This window comes from Heloderma suspectum, chromosome 12 (assembly GCF_057233095.1).
Source record: "Heloderma suspectum isolate Gila_16-S chromosome 12, 16-S_ref, whole genome shotgun sequence".
Taxonomy (NCBI): domain Eukaryota; kingdom Metazoa; phylum Chordata; class Lepidosauria; order Squamata; family Helodermatidae; genus Heloderma; species Heloderma suspectum.
In genome coordinates, this window is record NC_139469.1 from 34,768,271 (window position 1) to 34,781,205 (window position 12,935).

General features: G+C 48.2%; 1 protein-coding gene across 2 annotated transcripts in view; it reads left to right on the forward strand.

Annotated features, from left to right (window-relative positions):
- E4F1 (E4F transcription factor 1) overlaps window positions 1-12,935 on the forward strand; it is a 17,942-nt gene continuing 5,007 nt past the window's right edge. For both annotated transcript variants that reach the window (XM_084819040.1, XM_084819039.1), the window contains exons 1-9: window positions 1-209; window positions 6,000-6,127; window positions 6,566-6,662; window positions 8,173-8,378; window positions 8,559-8,679; window positions 9,103-9,255; window positions 10,134-10,300; window positions 12,393-12,611; window positions 12,780-12,885. In XM_084819040.1, coding sequence (XP_084675166.1) covers window positions 62-209; window positions 6,000-6,127; window positions 6,566-6,662; window positions 8,173-8,378; window positions 8,559-8,679; window positions 9,103-9,255; window positions 10,134-10,300; window positions 12,393-12,611; window positions 12,780-12,885 — 1,345 coding nt within the window. In that variant the 5' untranslated portion in view covers window positions 1-61. The remainder of the gene's footprint in view (window positions 210-5,999; window positions 6,128-6,565; window positions 6,663-8,172; window positions 8,379-8,558; window positions 8,680-9,102; window positions 9,256-10,133; window positions 10,301-12,392; window positions 12,612-12,779; window positions 12,886-12,935) is intronic.

Genomic DNA, 12,935 nt, shown 5'->3' on the forward strand with positions numbered 1-12,935 from the left:
CTCGTTGTTATGACGACACGGCCGTAAAGCCGCCATTTTGCTGGTTGCGGCGCCTTGCGACATGGAGGCCGCGATGGCAACGGGCGCTGGGCCGGCGGGGCTTACGGCAGCTGGGCCACGGGGACAGGAGTGTTCCGCGGAGGCAGCCTCCGCTCCGAGCCCGTCGCCCGCCGCCTTCCTCGGCCTGCCGGCGCCTTTCGAGGACGAAGGTACTGCCCGGCGAGGGGGGGCGGCCGGGCGGGGGCTGCTCTTCCGCATGTCGCGGTCGCTGCCGAGGGGAGCGGCTCCCCGCTGTCGCGCCCGTCGGGGCGGCCCTTCAGCCCCCGCCGGCGAGCCTGCGGCGCGGCAGGCCGGCGGCTCCTGGGCCGCCGCTCTCCCGCGCATTGCGGCGCTCGGGGGGGGGGGGGGCGGCCGGGGCCGGGCGGGCCGCGGCTTGCGCTGCCGAACCTCGCGGCCAGGCAGCACGCGGCGCTGCAGCGCCGCCGGAGACCGCAGCGGCCGTGCCCGCGGGGGGCCGCCGCCCCTCTCCTCTGCCAAGCGGCGGGGGGGGGGGGCGGCTTTGTGTCGGGCTGCTAGGAGGGGGCCTGGGCCAGTCAAGGAGAAGCGGCCGCTTCGTTGCTTCGCCGGAGCGATCGCGTCCCGCCGCGCAAGATGCTTCCCGGGGGCTCCTGGCCCCATCGGGGGGCAGCGCAGGTCCAAGAAAGGCATCTCGGCTACGCGCTCTAGGGCAAAACCTGCAACTCTTGTTTGGCGCTAATCCAGACCTCCCCAGTCTGGACCCAGCCCTACAGATGATTTAGTCCACAACTCTCATCATGCCTGAGCATTGCCCATATTGAGAACAAAAGAAGAGCCCTGATGGATCAGACCAAGGGTCCATCTAGTCCAGCATTCTGTTCACACAGTGGCCGACCAACCAGCTGTCGACTGGGAGCCCACAAGCGGGGCAGAAGCACAACAGCACCCTCCCGCCCATGTTCCCCAGCTCATGGCCTCTGGTGCTGGAGGTAGCATATGGCCATCAAAACTAGTTGCCACTGATAGCCTTTTCCTCCAGGAATTTGTCCAGCCCCTTTTAAAAAAAACCCAAATTGGTGGCCATCACTACATTTTGAGATAGCAAATTCCATAGTTCAACTACACACTGTGTGAAGAAGTACTTCCTTTGATGTGTCCTGAATCTCCCACCAATCAGCTTCATGGGATGAGGCCAAGTTCTAGTATTATGAGAGAGGAAGAAAAATGTCTCCCTATCAGAATACTAGGGTTGGAAGGAGCCTACAAGGCCATTGAGTCCAACCCCCTGCTCAATGCAGGAATCCAAGGCAGAGCATCCCTGACAGATGGCTGTCCAGACTCCTCTTCAATGCCTCCAGTGTGGGACAGCCCACCTCCTCCCTAGGGAATTTGTTCCATTGTATTGCGGTAACAGGAGGTTTTTCCTCATGTTCAGCCGGAATCTGGCTTCCCGTCACTTGAGCCCATGATTCCGTGTCCTGCACTCTGGGATGATCGAGGAGAGATCCTGGCCTTCCTCTTTGCGACAGGCTTTCAAGTACTTGAAGAGCGCCATCCTATCTCCCCTCAGTCTTCTCCTCTCAAGGCTAAACATGCCCAGTTCCTTCAGTCTCTCCTCGGAGTTCCAGTCCCCTGATCATCTTCATTGACCTTCTCAACCCTCTCCAGCTTGTCTGCATCCTTCTTAAAGTGTGGTGCCCAGAACTGGACACAGTACTCCAGATGAGGCCTAACCAGTGTTGAATAGAGGGGAACTAGGACTTCCCAGGATTTGGAAGCTATGCTTCTATTAATGCAGCCCAAAAGAGCATTTGCCTTTTTTGCAGCCCCATCACATTGTTGGCTCATATTCAGCTTGTGATCGACAACAATTCCAAGATCCTTCTCGCTTGTAGCATTGTTGAGCCACGTATCCCCCATCTTGTAACTGTGCATTTGGTTTCTTCTTCCTAGGTGCAAACTTGGTACTTAACCCTATTAAATTTCATTCTGTTGTTTTCTGCCCGGCGCTCCAGCCTATCCAGATCACTTTGAATTTTGTTTCTGTCTTCCAAAGTATCAGCTATCCCGCCCAATTTTGTGTCATCCGCAAATTTGATCAGCGTTCCCTGCACCTCCTCCTCCAAGTCATTAATAACAATGTTGAAGAGCACTGGGCCCAGGACTGAGCCCTGCAGTACCCTGCTCATTACCTCTCCCCAGTTGGAGAAGGTCCCATTGATAAGCATTCTTTGAGTCCGATTCTGTAGCCAACTGTGAATCCACTGGATGGTTGTTTCATCTAGCCCACTTTGTGCTAGTTTGCTCATCAGGATATCATGGGGCACTTTGTCGAAAGCTTTGCTGAAGTTGAGGTATATTATGTCCACAGCATTCCCACAGTCCACAAGGGAGGTTACCTGATCAAAAAATGAGATCGGATTCATCTGGCAGGATTTGTTCTTGACTTCGAGTCAACACTGCATTGTTTTCAAGGTGCTTACACAATTTTCCCAAGGACTGATGTCAGACTGACTGGTCTGTACTTCCCAGGTTCCTCCTTTTTACCCTTTTTGAAGATAGGGACAACGTTAGCCCTCCTCCAGTCAGCTGGCACTTCACCCGTCCTCCATGATTTCTCAAAGACAATAGACAGTGGTTCTGAGAGCTCTTCTGACAGTTCCTTTACTACTGTAGGATGCAGTTCATCTGGCCCTGGAGATTTGAACTCATTCAAGTAATTAGGTGTTCCTTGACCATATGCTTATCGATCTCAAGCTGCAATCCTACCCCTTCAGCCTGTACTTTCCCTTTGCCAGGGGGCTCATAGACCCTCTTTCGGGAGAAGACTGAGCCAAAGTAGGAATTGAGTACCTCTGCCTTTTCTTTGTCCTCTGTTATCATTTTGCCATCCTTATTTAATAGCTGAACCACCCTTTCTTTCCTCTGCCTTTTACTATGCACGTAGCAGAAGAAAGCCTTTTTGTTGCTTTTAGCATCCCTCGCTAATCTCAGCTCGTTCTTAGCTTTAGCCTTCCTGACACCATCCCTGCAATTCTGTGCTACCTGCCTGTACTCTTCCTTTGTTGCTTGGCCTTCTTTCCACTTCCTATATGTGACCTTTTTTGTTTTCAGGTCATCTCTAAGCTTTATGTGAAGCCACATTGGCTTCTTCTGTTGTCTTCCACCATTTCTTCATGTTGGAATTGTTTGTAATTGTGCCTTGGGAATTTCCTTTTTTTTAAATTCCCACCCATCTTGGAGTCCTTTTCTCATTAGAGTCGCTTGCCATGGGACCTTACTGATCATTGTTCTGAGTTTATGAAAATCAGCTTTCCTAAAATCCAGGGTATGGGTTTGGCTACACTCGGCTTTTGCTTCCTTTAGTACCATGAACTCAAGTATAACATGGTCGCTTTCCCTCAGAGTTCCTGTAACTGCTACTTTACCCACTAAGTCATCTCTGTTGGTTAGGATCAAGTCAAGGATAGCTGATCCTCTAGTTCCTACCTCTACTTTCTGTAGGAGGAAATTATCTGCCACACAAGTCAGGAATTTCCTGGAGGGGCCATGTTTTGCAGAATTTGTCTCCCAACAAATATCAGGGAAATTGAAGTCCCCCATTACTACTACATCATGCTTCTTTGAAAAGTTTCATCCTCGTCTTCTCCTTGATTGGGTGGCTGGTAGTAGACTCCGACCACCATGTTCCTTTTGTTCTTTGCTCCGTTTATTTTAACCCAGATGCTCTCGATGGGGCTACCAAGCTCATCCTCCTGTATTTCTGTGCAGAGATATGTATTTTTCACATACAGTGCAACTCCGCCTCCCTTTCTGTTCCTCCTGTTCTTTTTGAACAAGTTATATCCTTCAATTGCTGTATTTCAGTCATGAGAGTCATCCCACCAAGTCTCAGTTATACCTATCAAGTAATAATTTCCCTCTTGTATTAAGAGTTCAAGTTTGTTCTGTTAGTTTCCTATACTCTGGGCATTAGTATGTGCTTGATGTTCTGGCTTTCTTCCTACATGTTTCTGAAGACTATTATTGGGCTCTATTAGAGCTGTTCTCTCAGTTGCGATGCATGAGCCTTCATCCATTGTTACCCCCAACTTTACATCTCCCTTCCCCGTAGGATTCAGTTTAAAGCCCTCCTGATGAAGTTCTTCATGCTGTGGCGAAACACATTCTTCCCAGCCTTTGTGAGGTGCAGCCCGTCTCTTGCCAACAGTCCATCTTCCAGAAAGTATAGCCCGTGGTCCCAGAATCCAAATCTCTCTCGTCGGCACCACCTTCATAGCCAGTCATTCACCCAGAGTATTTTTCTTTCCCTTTCTGTCCCTCTTCTAACTGTGGAAGGATGGATGAGAAAACTATCTGGGCCCCAAAATTCTTGAGTTTCCTTCCCAAAGCTTCAAAGTCTGATGGAATTTCTTCATAGCTTTGCTTGGCGGTATCATTTGTTCCCACATGGATGAGAAGAAAGGGATACCTGTCAGTGTGCTTTATGAGTGCAGGCAACCCTTCGGTCACGTCTCTGATCCATCCTCCCAGGACAGCATACCTGGTGAGTCCACAGGTCTTCACAACATACTTGGGTTTCGATCCCACGCAGCAAGGAGTCTCCCACTACTACTCCTCTTCTTGTAGCTGTAGGCCTTGGTTTCATTGCTTGCTCTCATGCAGGTTCCCCTATAATTCTTCCTCTGCAGGCTGTTCTCCATTCTCATTCTCAAGTACCTGGAAACGGTTCCCTAGTTCCACTGCCGCCAAGTGTCTTCTAGTTCTTCTGCTCCTAACTGTCACCCGTTGCCAAGGAGTATCCTCTACTTCATTTTTCCCTCACATCAGCAGTTTCCTCTTCTGCCTCAGCTTGCTGTTGCCCTTCTAGCTCCTGTTCTTCACTTTGCTGCTGTAGTTCCACCGTTCTGTCCAAGAACTCCTCGTGTTCTCTTATTCCCTGGGGGGTCGACACTCGCTGCTCCAGTCCTCTTACTTTTTCTTCCAGCAGCGTGATCAGCTTGCACTTGTTGCAGGTATAGGTCATGTTATTTTCAGGCAAGAAAACTAACATGGCACACACCTTGCAGGTCACCACCACTGGAGAGTCTTGTCCTTCCATAGTCTCGTTTCCCTTTTTGTGTCTAGCTTCCTGGTTGTTCTAGAGTAGCCTGTGCCTGGTCCTCTACTCACTGCAGGTTAAAAACAGAGTCCCACTGGTCTGGAAGTGTGTGTAACAAGACAAATAAATTTAAAAAAAATGTTAGGGGCCTCCCCCTTGACCTCCCTGACCAACTCCTGTTTGCTTCCCGTGTGCTTGCTCTGATCACTCGCTCTCTGGGAGGTTGCTTGTTTCTGTAGCCCCTAGACCAGCTGAAACAGCTTCCTCTGCTCTGCTCAGCTGGGAGGCGGGAAACAGACTGAAACTTCCTGCCTACTCAGCTGCTGGGAGTACTCAGGCCACACACCCCCAATTAATTGAAGCTTTCAGGGGCACCTGGAGAGCTCACAGCCACTCAGCAGGAAATGGACAGCCCTCTGGGCTTCCTCCAGCTCACTTACCTCTTTGCCTTTGTCTCCTTTGTCTCTTCTGCCACTGCAGCTCCCCTGGCCAACTCCTGTTTGCTCCCCCTGTTCGCTCGCTCTCTGGGAGCTTGCTTGCTTCTGTAGTCCCTAGACCAGCTGGAACAGCTTCCTCTGCTCAGCTGGGAGGTGGGAAACAGACTATCAACATTCTCCACACCCTCCATGTATTGCCTGGGGCTGATGGGAATTGTAATCTGCACTAATCAATACACTATAAGCCACACACACACTCCCTGGGTTGTTTTTGTGGTGGTGTGTGTTCTCTAGTTATTTTATCGGCATTTAGCTGATATCATCTACTTACCCTCCCAACCTCATAATCTCCAATATTGGCTAGAATGCAATTGTTCTGTTTCTGTGAAATCTCTGTTATACTTCCTAAGGTTGTGACATTTTTCTTGCACTTTGAATTCCAGATGAAGATGATAGGCATAAATGTGGTCGTTGCCAGTCCGAGTTCACCTCTTTGGAAGAATTTGTGCAACACAAATTACAAAAGCTTTGCCAGAGACAACATGATGCTATAGCAGCACCGACAACCCCGGCAAGTTTCCTAAGGCAGGAAGTGGGCAAAGCGGCTGCATTCTCCTCAAGCCCTGGCTCTGGTTGCCAGCACAATCATCCTAGTAATGGGGGAGGAGAGCTTATAAATATTGCCCTAATAAGTTTGGGTAAGAGGTGGATGAGCTAGGGGGTTTGGGGGTCTCAGGTGTGCTGGTTGGAAAATTCATTGGGACGCCTTTATTAGAAATACTGGAAAAGTAGCAGATACAGTAAGGGATTAGCAGTATTGATTATGGTTTAAGAAAAAGAGTGAAGACGCTGGTATTGTGTGGGATAGTTCAGATTTTGAGCCTGGTGGTAGAGAACAATTTTAAATTTTGTAAAAACTAACTTTGTTCCTACAAAGTCCCAGCAGTTAGTTTGACAAAATTCTTTGTAAATAAACAACTGCTTACTAAAGTTCAGTTTGTTGCATCAGGTGATTTCATCTGTTGAAGAGTCTATAACTGTAGCTCATATAGTTGTTGAAGCTTCTCCGATAACAGAAGAAATCAGCAATGCATCTGCAATTGTAGGTAAGTTCACCAACCTTTTGGAGTTCTTCATGTGTGTGTCAATCAACATATTTATAAGGGTGACTCAGGCATTATATATTTAGACATTCAGAAAGCTTTCGATTAAGGGCACAATCCTATGGGGATGGTCGGCTGCCTCCGAACTCGCTCCAGCAGCGCTGCATTTGCCGCTAGACCGCCGATTTTGGCAGTCTAGCTGGGGTGCATTGGAGCGGTGGGGGGAGGCCAGATGGCACGTAGGAAGTGTCATAATGCTTCCATGGTCTCCTCCCCACCCCCGGGAACGCCCCTTTTCACCTGATCAGCGCTGCTCTTACGAGCGCAGAGATGGGGAATAACCACACTGCCTACAAGGCAGCGGGGGAGGGGTGGGAACCGAGCTTGGAGCCCTGATTCCGAGCTTGGTTCCCAGATATCGAAATATCCTACGGCCATCTAGACACTGTCTAGTGGCTGTAGGGCTGCACCCTAAGTCTCTTACCAAAAGATCCTGAGTAAATTTAACAGTCATGGGACAAGGGCAGAGGTTCTCTTTAGGATAAATAACTGGTTAAAGAACAGGAAGTAGATGGTTACACACTAACTAATCTCACAGTTAGGGGTAAAAAGCAGTGGAGCACCTCAAGGGTTTGTATTGGGAACAGTGCCATTTAAAAGTCATGAACAATCTGGGGTTGGGTGAGCAGTGAGGTAGCAAAGCTTGCAGATGATACAAAATTATTCAGGATGGTAGAAACCAAGCAGATTGTGAAGAGCTCCAAAAGGTTTTGTAAACCAGATAAATGAGCAACAAAATGGCAAATGAGGTTCAGTGTAAGTAAATGCAAAGTGATGCACACAAATTGGGACCAAATAAAAATCCCAGCTTTACATATAAGCTGTTTAGATTTGAACCAGCCATGGCTATTCAGGAAAGAGATCTTGGGATTATGACTATTTGATGTTTCCTAGTGTAACAAAATAAGGACACTATATTGCTTTATGAAAGGTGTGAAGACAGTGGATTGAGATGTTTCTTCTTTTATTATATTAGAACTTGGGGATATTGAATGAAATGGCTCGGTGTTGGATCAGGACAAACCCCAAAATACTTCTCAGGTTGCATAATTAATGTATGGCATTTGCTTTCTTTCCACTAGCTGAGAGGAAAGTCTTTGCTAGTCTTTGAAGGGAAATTGACAGACTTATGGGTAGAAGGTCACTGTCATGGCTGCTGGCGTGAGTCAAGTAAGAAAATACCACAGCAGACAGACCACAGAAGCCATCCCTGGAATTGCTATTCCTACAGGGGGATCTGTTCCTGTTGATAGTAGTTTGTCCCCCACTAAGATCATAAACGGGATCTTGCTTAGGCATGAGTTGCTTGTAATGGCAGAATGAGCGTTCAGCTAGGGGTTCTGTCAGTTAGGCTTGTATTTGGCAACATGTTAAGCCAAAGAGACTAGCTTTGGCCAATCATGCAGAGTGGTCTAATATAAAGCACATAACTGTCTTGGAATCCTCTTTGCAGGTAGTGGGCATATCAAAGAAGTTATTGTAGCTGGAGACCATGTCTTTGAAAATCCAAATGGCCACATTGATGGTGATGTTGGAGAGAGACAGGGCACTCCCGAAGGCCCAGAGGAAGGGGCTTCTATGGAGCTCATCAAGGTTAAACTCCTGGTTAATAAAGAAGGTCGATATGTGTGTGAACTGTGCCAGAAGACATTTAAAACAGTAAGTTGGAGACTTGCAGCAGAGCATGTATGTCGGAGCTGGATAAACAATAAGAGTATTATAGAGATACTTGTATATAATTCCGCAATTCTTGTCTGTGTGTGAGAGATTATTACTATAACCTGAAATTCCATGGTGTCGCCTGGCAGTTTCCCAGATATTTCTTTCCTCTTGCTCTAGGCCAGCATTCTCAAAGCTCACATGATCACTCACAGCAGCAGAAAGGACTATGAGTGTAAGTTGTGTGGAACATCTTTCAGGACTAAGGGTTCACTAATCCGGCACCATCGCCGTCATACAGGTGAGGGGGGCTTGTCATAAAATAGATAAGTGTTATATGTAAAGCACCTCAGTGCTAGGGATGTGGTGTACAGCAATTGAATTAAAAGGAAGAAAACCTGTCTGCCCGTGGGAAAGAAAGGCAGGGAGGGACACATGAGGAAAGGGGCAGAGATGATCTAAGATGATCTCAGCCAGTAAACAGTTTCCAGGACTGGCCCCTTGGTGCTTTAGCTACTTGCCTTGCCAATTTGCTAGCCATGCGCTACGGCCCCCATTTACTTGCACTACTCATATTAAACTCAGTGCTGTGAACAGAATATTCAACTAGGATCCGATTGCTGATCACTCTGCTGAGAGACTGGGGAGGACTGATTTCTTAGGTGGAGTCAATGGGCTATGTTATTCCATTTAATAAATGTGTTTGATTTCTCCACCTGTTTAGATGAGCGTCCTTACAAGTGCAAGAAATGTGGGAAAAGCTTCCGAGAGTCAGGAGCCTTGACTCGGCACTTGAAATCCTTGACTCCCTGCACTGAGAAAATCCGCTTCAATATGAACAAGGAAATAGTTGTTAGCAAAGACGATATAGCCCCAGGTTAGTGAAAAGGCTCGCAGCCGAGTCCTGCAGTTTGCAGGGTTTCCAGGTCATTCGGAGATGCAGATGGAATTGGCTGCTGCTAGACTGAAGGAAGATGTAGTTGACATTTGTATATGACAGGGCAGCAGCATTGGGGGTAGGAAATGAGGTGGCATACACATGATCTTGAAGGTCAGCATGGTGCATTAGGTGATGGAGCATTGTATGGATGCGTGAGGGTGAGTTTAGATCCCTGTTTGGCTCTTGGGCAAATTGTAGCTTTCTGGCCTAGCAAAACCATCACAAAGGTTTTGAAAGGAGAACATGAAATGAGAGTTGGTAAAACACCATGTTGTCAATCATACAATGCTCCAGCGCTTTTCAGTGTACAAATACCTTGTAAAAAGTCAAATGATTGATGAATAACACTTGTGGGAGGAGTTCTTCTTGGCTTTACCTCAGTTCATAGCTTGATTAACCACAATGCTACACAAGCTAAGACAAATCCTGTTGGAGAAGTCCCTCATCAAGTTTTACACCTGCTGTAAACTCAATAGGAGGCCGTAGGCAAGCTACAGCCCAGCATCAGCAATATGGCTAATACTGGCCTGTTTTAAAGGGCTGTTTGTAAGGACTCCTGCATTGAGCAGGGGGTTGGACTTGATGGTCTTACAGGCTCCTTCCAACCCTACTATTCTATGACTGCCACAAGATAATGTTTGAGATACTTTGACCAAGTATTCTCGCGTGTTCCTGGTGGAACAATTGCAAGTGTTCGTTGGAGGCAGCAGAAGCCACTTTGGGTCCTGGGAGCAGCAGTGAACCATGAAGCTGGTCTTCATCCTTGGAAACAAGACTGCTTGTTGAGATCTTGTCTGCGTACTGCTTTTTTGAAGGGCCCAACAACTCCAACACTGAAGCTGTTCCTTCACTAGCAACTCAGTCAGTGGAATCCTCACCTGTGATCCATCTAGTGACAGATGCCAAAGGGAATGTCCTCCATGAAGTCCATGTCCAGATGCAGGAACTCCCGATCTCAGAGGCAAAATCATTGGACCAAGAGGTTAGTGCCGCCCATCTGGAGGAGACATTGGCATTTCATGTCAATAGACAGGCTCAATTCTGGTGGTGGGGTTGGCATAAGAATGGTTTAAAGTGTGCACACAGATTAGTCTTAAGCTAAGTGTACTGAGAAAATAGCGTTTGAGTTGGGTTTTGTTTAATGGGAGTGGGTCTCAGACTGTGAGGTGGGCTCCTAGTGGGGGCGGGGCGAGAGTGAGTCTGCAGTAGGCAGGCCCAGTAGTAGCCACACAAACTGTTGTGTTAACTAAAACCGGCAGAGAAGCAGGTACTTTCTGCCTTTCCTTCCTTGCCTGGCTGGTTCGCCTTAGTTTGAAGTCCAATGTGTCCTGTTCTAATTTTCTATATCCAGTGCTGGATTACATCCCAATCTAAAGATCCTTGCATCTGGGTCTCTGTGGGAATTTGTTGCTTTTCCTGCCACAGAGATAGCTGCTGCTAGGCCTCAGGAGGCAGGCTATGTTTCAGAGGTTTCCTGAACTCAAAAAGTTTGAGGAGCATTGGCTTATGGGAGGGATGATGGCAACCTTGGATCGCCAAGTTTTGAATAACTTTCGCCCAGTCTTGAATCTGCTATTTTGGGGCAAGATAATTGAGCGGATGGTGGCGATGCAGTTGAAGGCACACTTGGAAGAAGCCAATTATTGAGATCTATTTCAGTTGGGCTTCAGGCATGGGCATGGGACAGAAATGGCCTTGGTCGCCTTGGTGATGATATGAGGAGGGCTTTGGATAGGGGTGAATGTTCCTTCCTTGTTCTCCTCGACCTCTCTTGGCTTTTGATACCATTGATGATGGTATCCTCCTGGACCGTCTGGAGAGGTTAGACATTGGAGACATCATATTATGGTGGTTCCAGTCCTTCCTCTCTGGCAGGTACCAGAGGGTAGCACTGGGAGAGGAGGTTTTGGACCCGTGGCCGCTCACTTGTGGGGTGCCACAGGGTTGCATCCTCTCCCGGATGCTATTTAACATCTATGTGAAGCCGCTGGGGGCTATCATCAGGAGGTTTGGGGTGCAGTGTCATCAATATGCAGATGAGATGCAGCTCTACCTCTTGTTCCAATCTTCACCAAGGTTGGCCATAGAATCCCTGTCCAAATGTCTGGAGACAGTGAGTGGCTGGATGGGGAGGAATAAGCTGAACCTGAACCCTGACAAGACCAAGGTACTTTTGGTGGGAGAGAAGAGGAGGTTGGGGGATGTTGACCTGCTGTTGAATGGGGTACGGTTACCCTTGAAAGACCAGGTCTGCAGCCTGGGGGTCATTTTAGACTCCCAGCTGTCCATGGAGGCTCAGGTGTCAGCTGTGAGCCGGACAGCGCTGTATCAACTCCATCTGATACGGCGGCTGTGCCCCTACCTTCCCGGCCATCTGCTCCCATCGGTAGTACGCATCCTGGTCTCCTCTTATCTAGACTACTGTAATGCACTCTACCTGGGGTTACCCTTGAAGACGGTTCAGAAGCTGCAACTGGTGCAGAACACAGCAGCTCGCTTGATTAAAGCAGCCGCCAGCGTGATCACATCACTCCAGTGCTGAAGGAGTTGCACTGGCTACCAGTTGTTTTCCGGGCCAAATTCAAGGTGTTGGTTTTGACCTTTAAAACCCTATATGGTTCCGGCCCAGCCTATCTCAAGGAGTGCCTCCAGCAACACCAGACAGGCCACTCAACAAGATCAGCCTTGGATGGCCTTCTTCCTGTCCCATCAGCCAGGACAGCTAGGCTGGTGAGGACGAGGGAGAGGGCCTTGTCTGTGGTGGCCCCCACTCTGTGGAACTCCCTCCCTAGGGAACTCCACCATGCCCCCTCTTTAACAAGCTTCTGCCACACATTGAAAACTTGGTTGTTCGGGCAGGCATTTGGGGTGGGTTAGGGTATTTTTAGATGATGTTTTAATGTGTAATTTTACAGTTTTAAGTTGTACTCTTGTACATCGCCCAGAGTGACCAGGTGACCAGCCAGATGGGCAATTAAGAAATTTAATAAATAAATAAACCTGTGGAGTTCTAGGAGCTAAAATGGTAGGTCTTCTTATTTAACTACTACTAGTCTGTCTCTTATTTTCTTTAGTCTTCAAACCCTGAGGAGCTGCCCCCTGATGGAGATAACAATGAGAACTTGCTGAGAGAAGCCATGAGGAATTCTGGGATTGTGATAGAACGGGTTTCCATGGAAGAGGACGCCAAATCAGATGCAGATCCTGCTCCAGAGGAGTTAAAGAGTGAAGAGATGGAGGCATCTGAGAAGTTGTGTAGGGAGCAGTACATGGAGATAGAGCAAGTAGAAACTGTAAGTTCATCACAGCAGCTGCTTTCTCTCTGTTTTAGAACTTGACCTGGGCCTTCTGTATGCCTCTGAACTTGCTTTGCCCTAGCATTTGCTACCCTTCACACAACATATTGTGACTCAGGAGTTTGTTTAGGAAAAGCGCTTATGCTGGGCCCCTCTGTTTCATAGCCAGATGCAGAAACGACTAATGAATGCAAGCGTCACGTGTGTCCCTACTGCAGCGAAATCTTTAGAGAGCACAGTTCCCTTGACCTCCACATCAATGGACATCTAGGTAAGGTAACATCCTGCGTGTATCTCATCGAGGTTTTTCAGGCACATTGC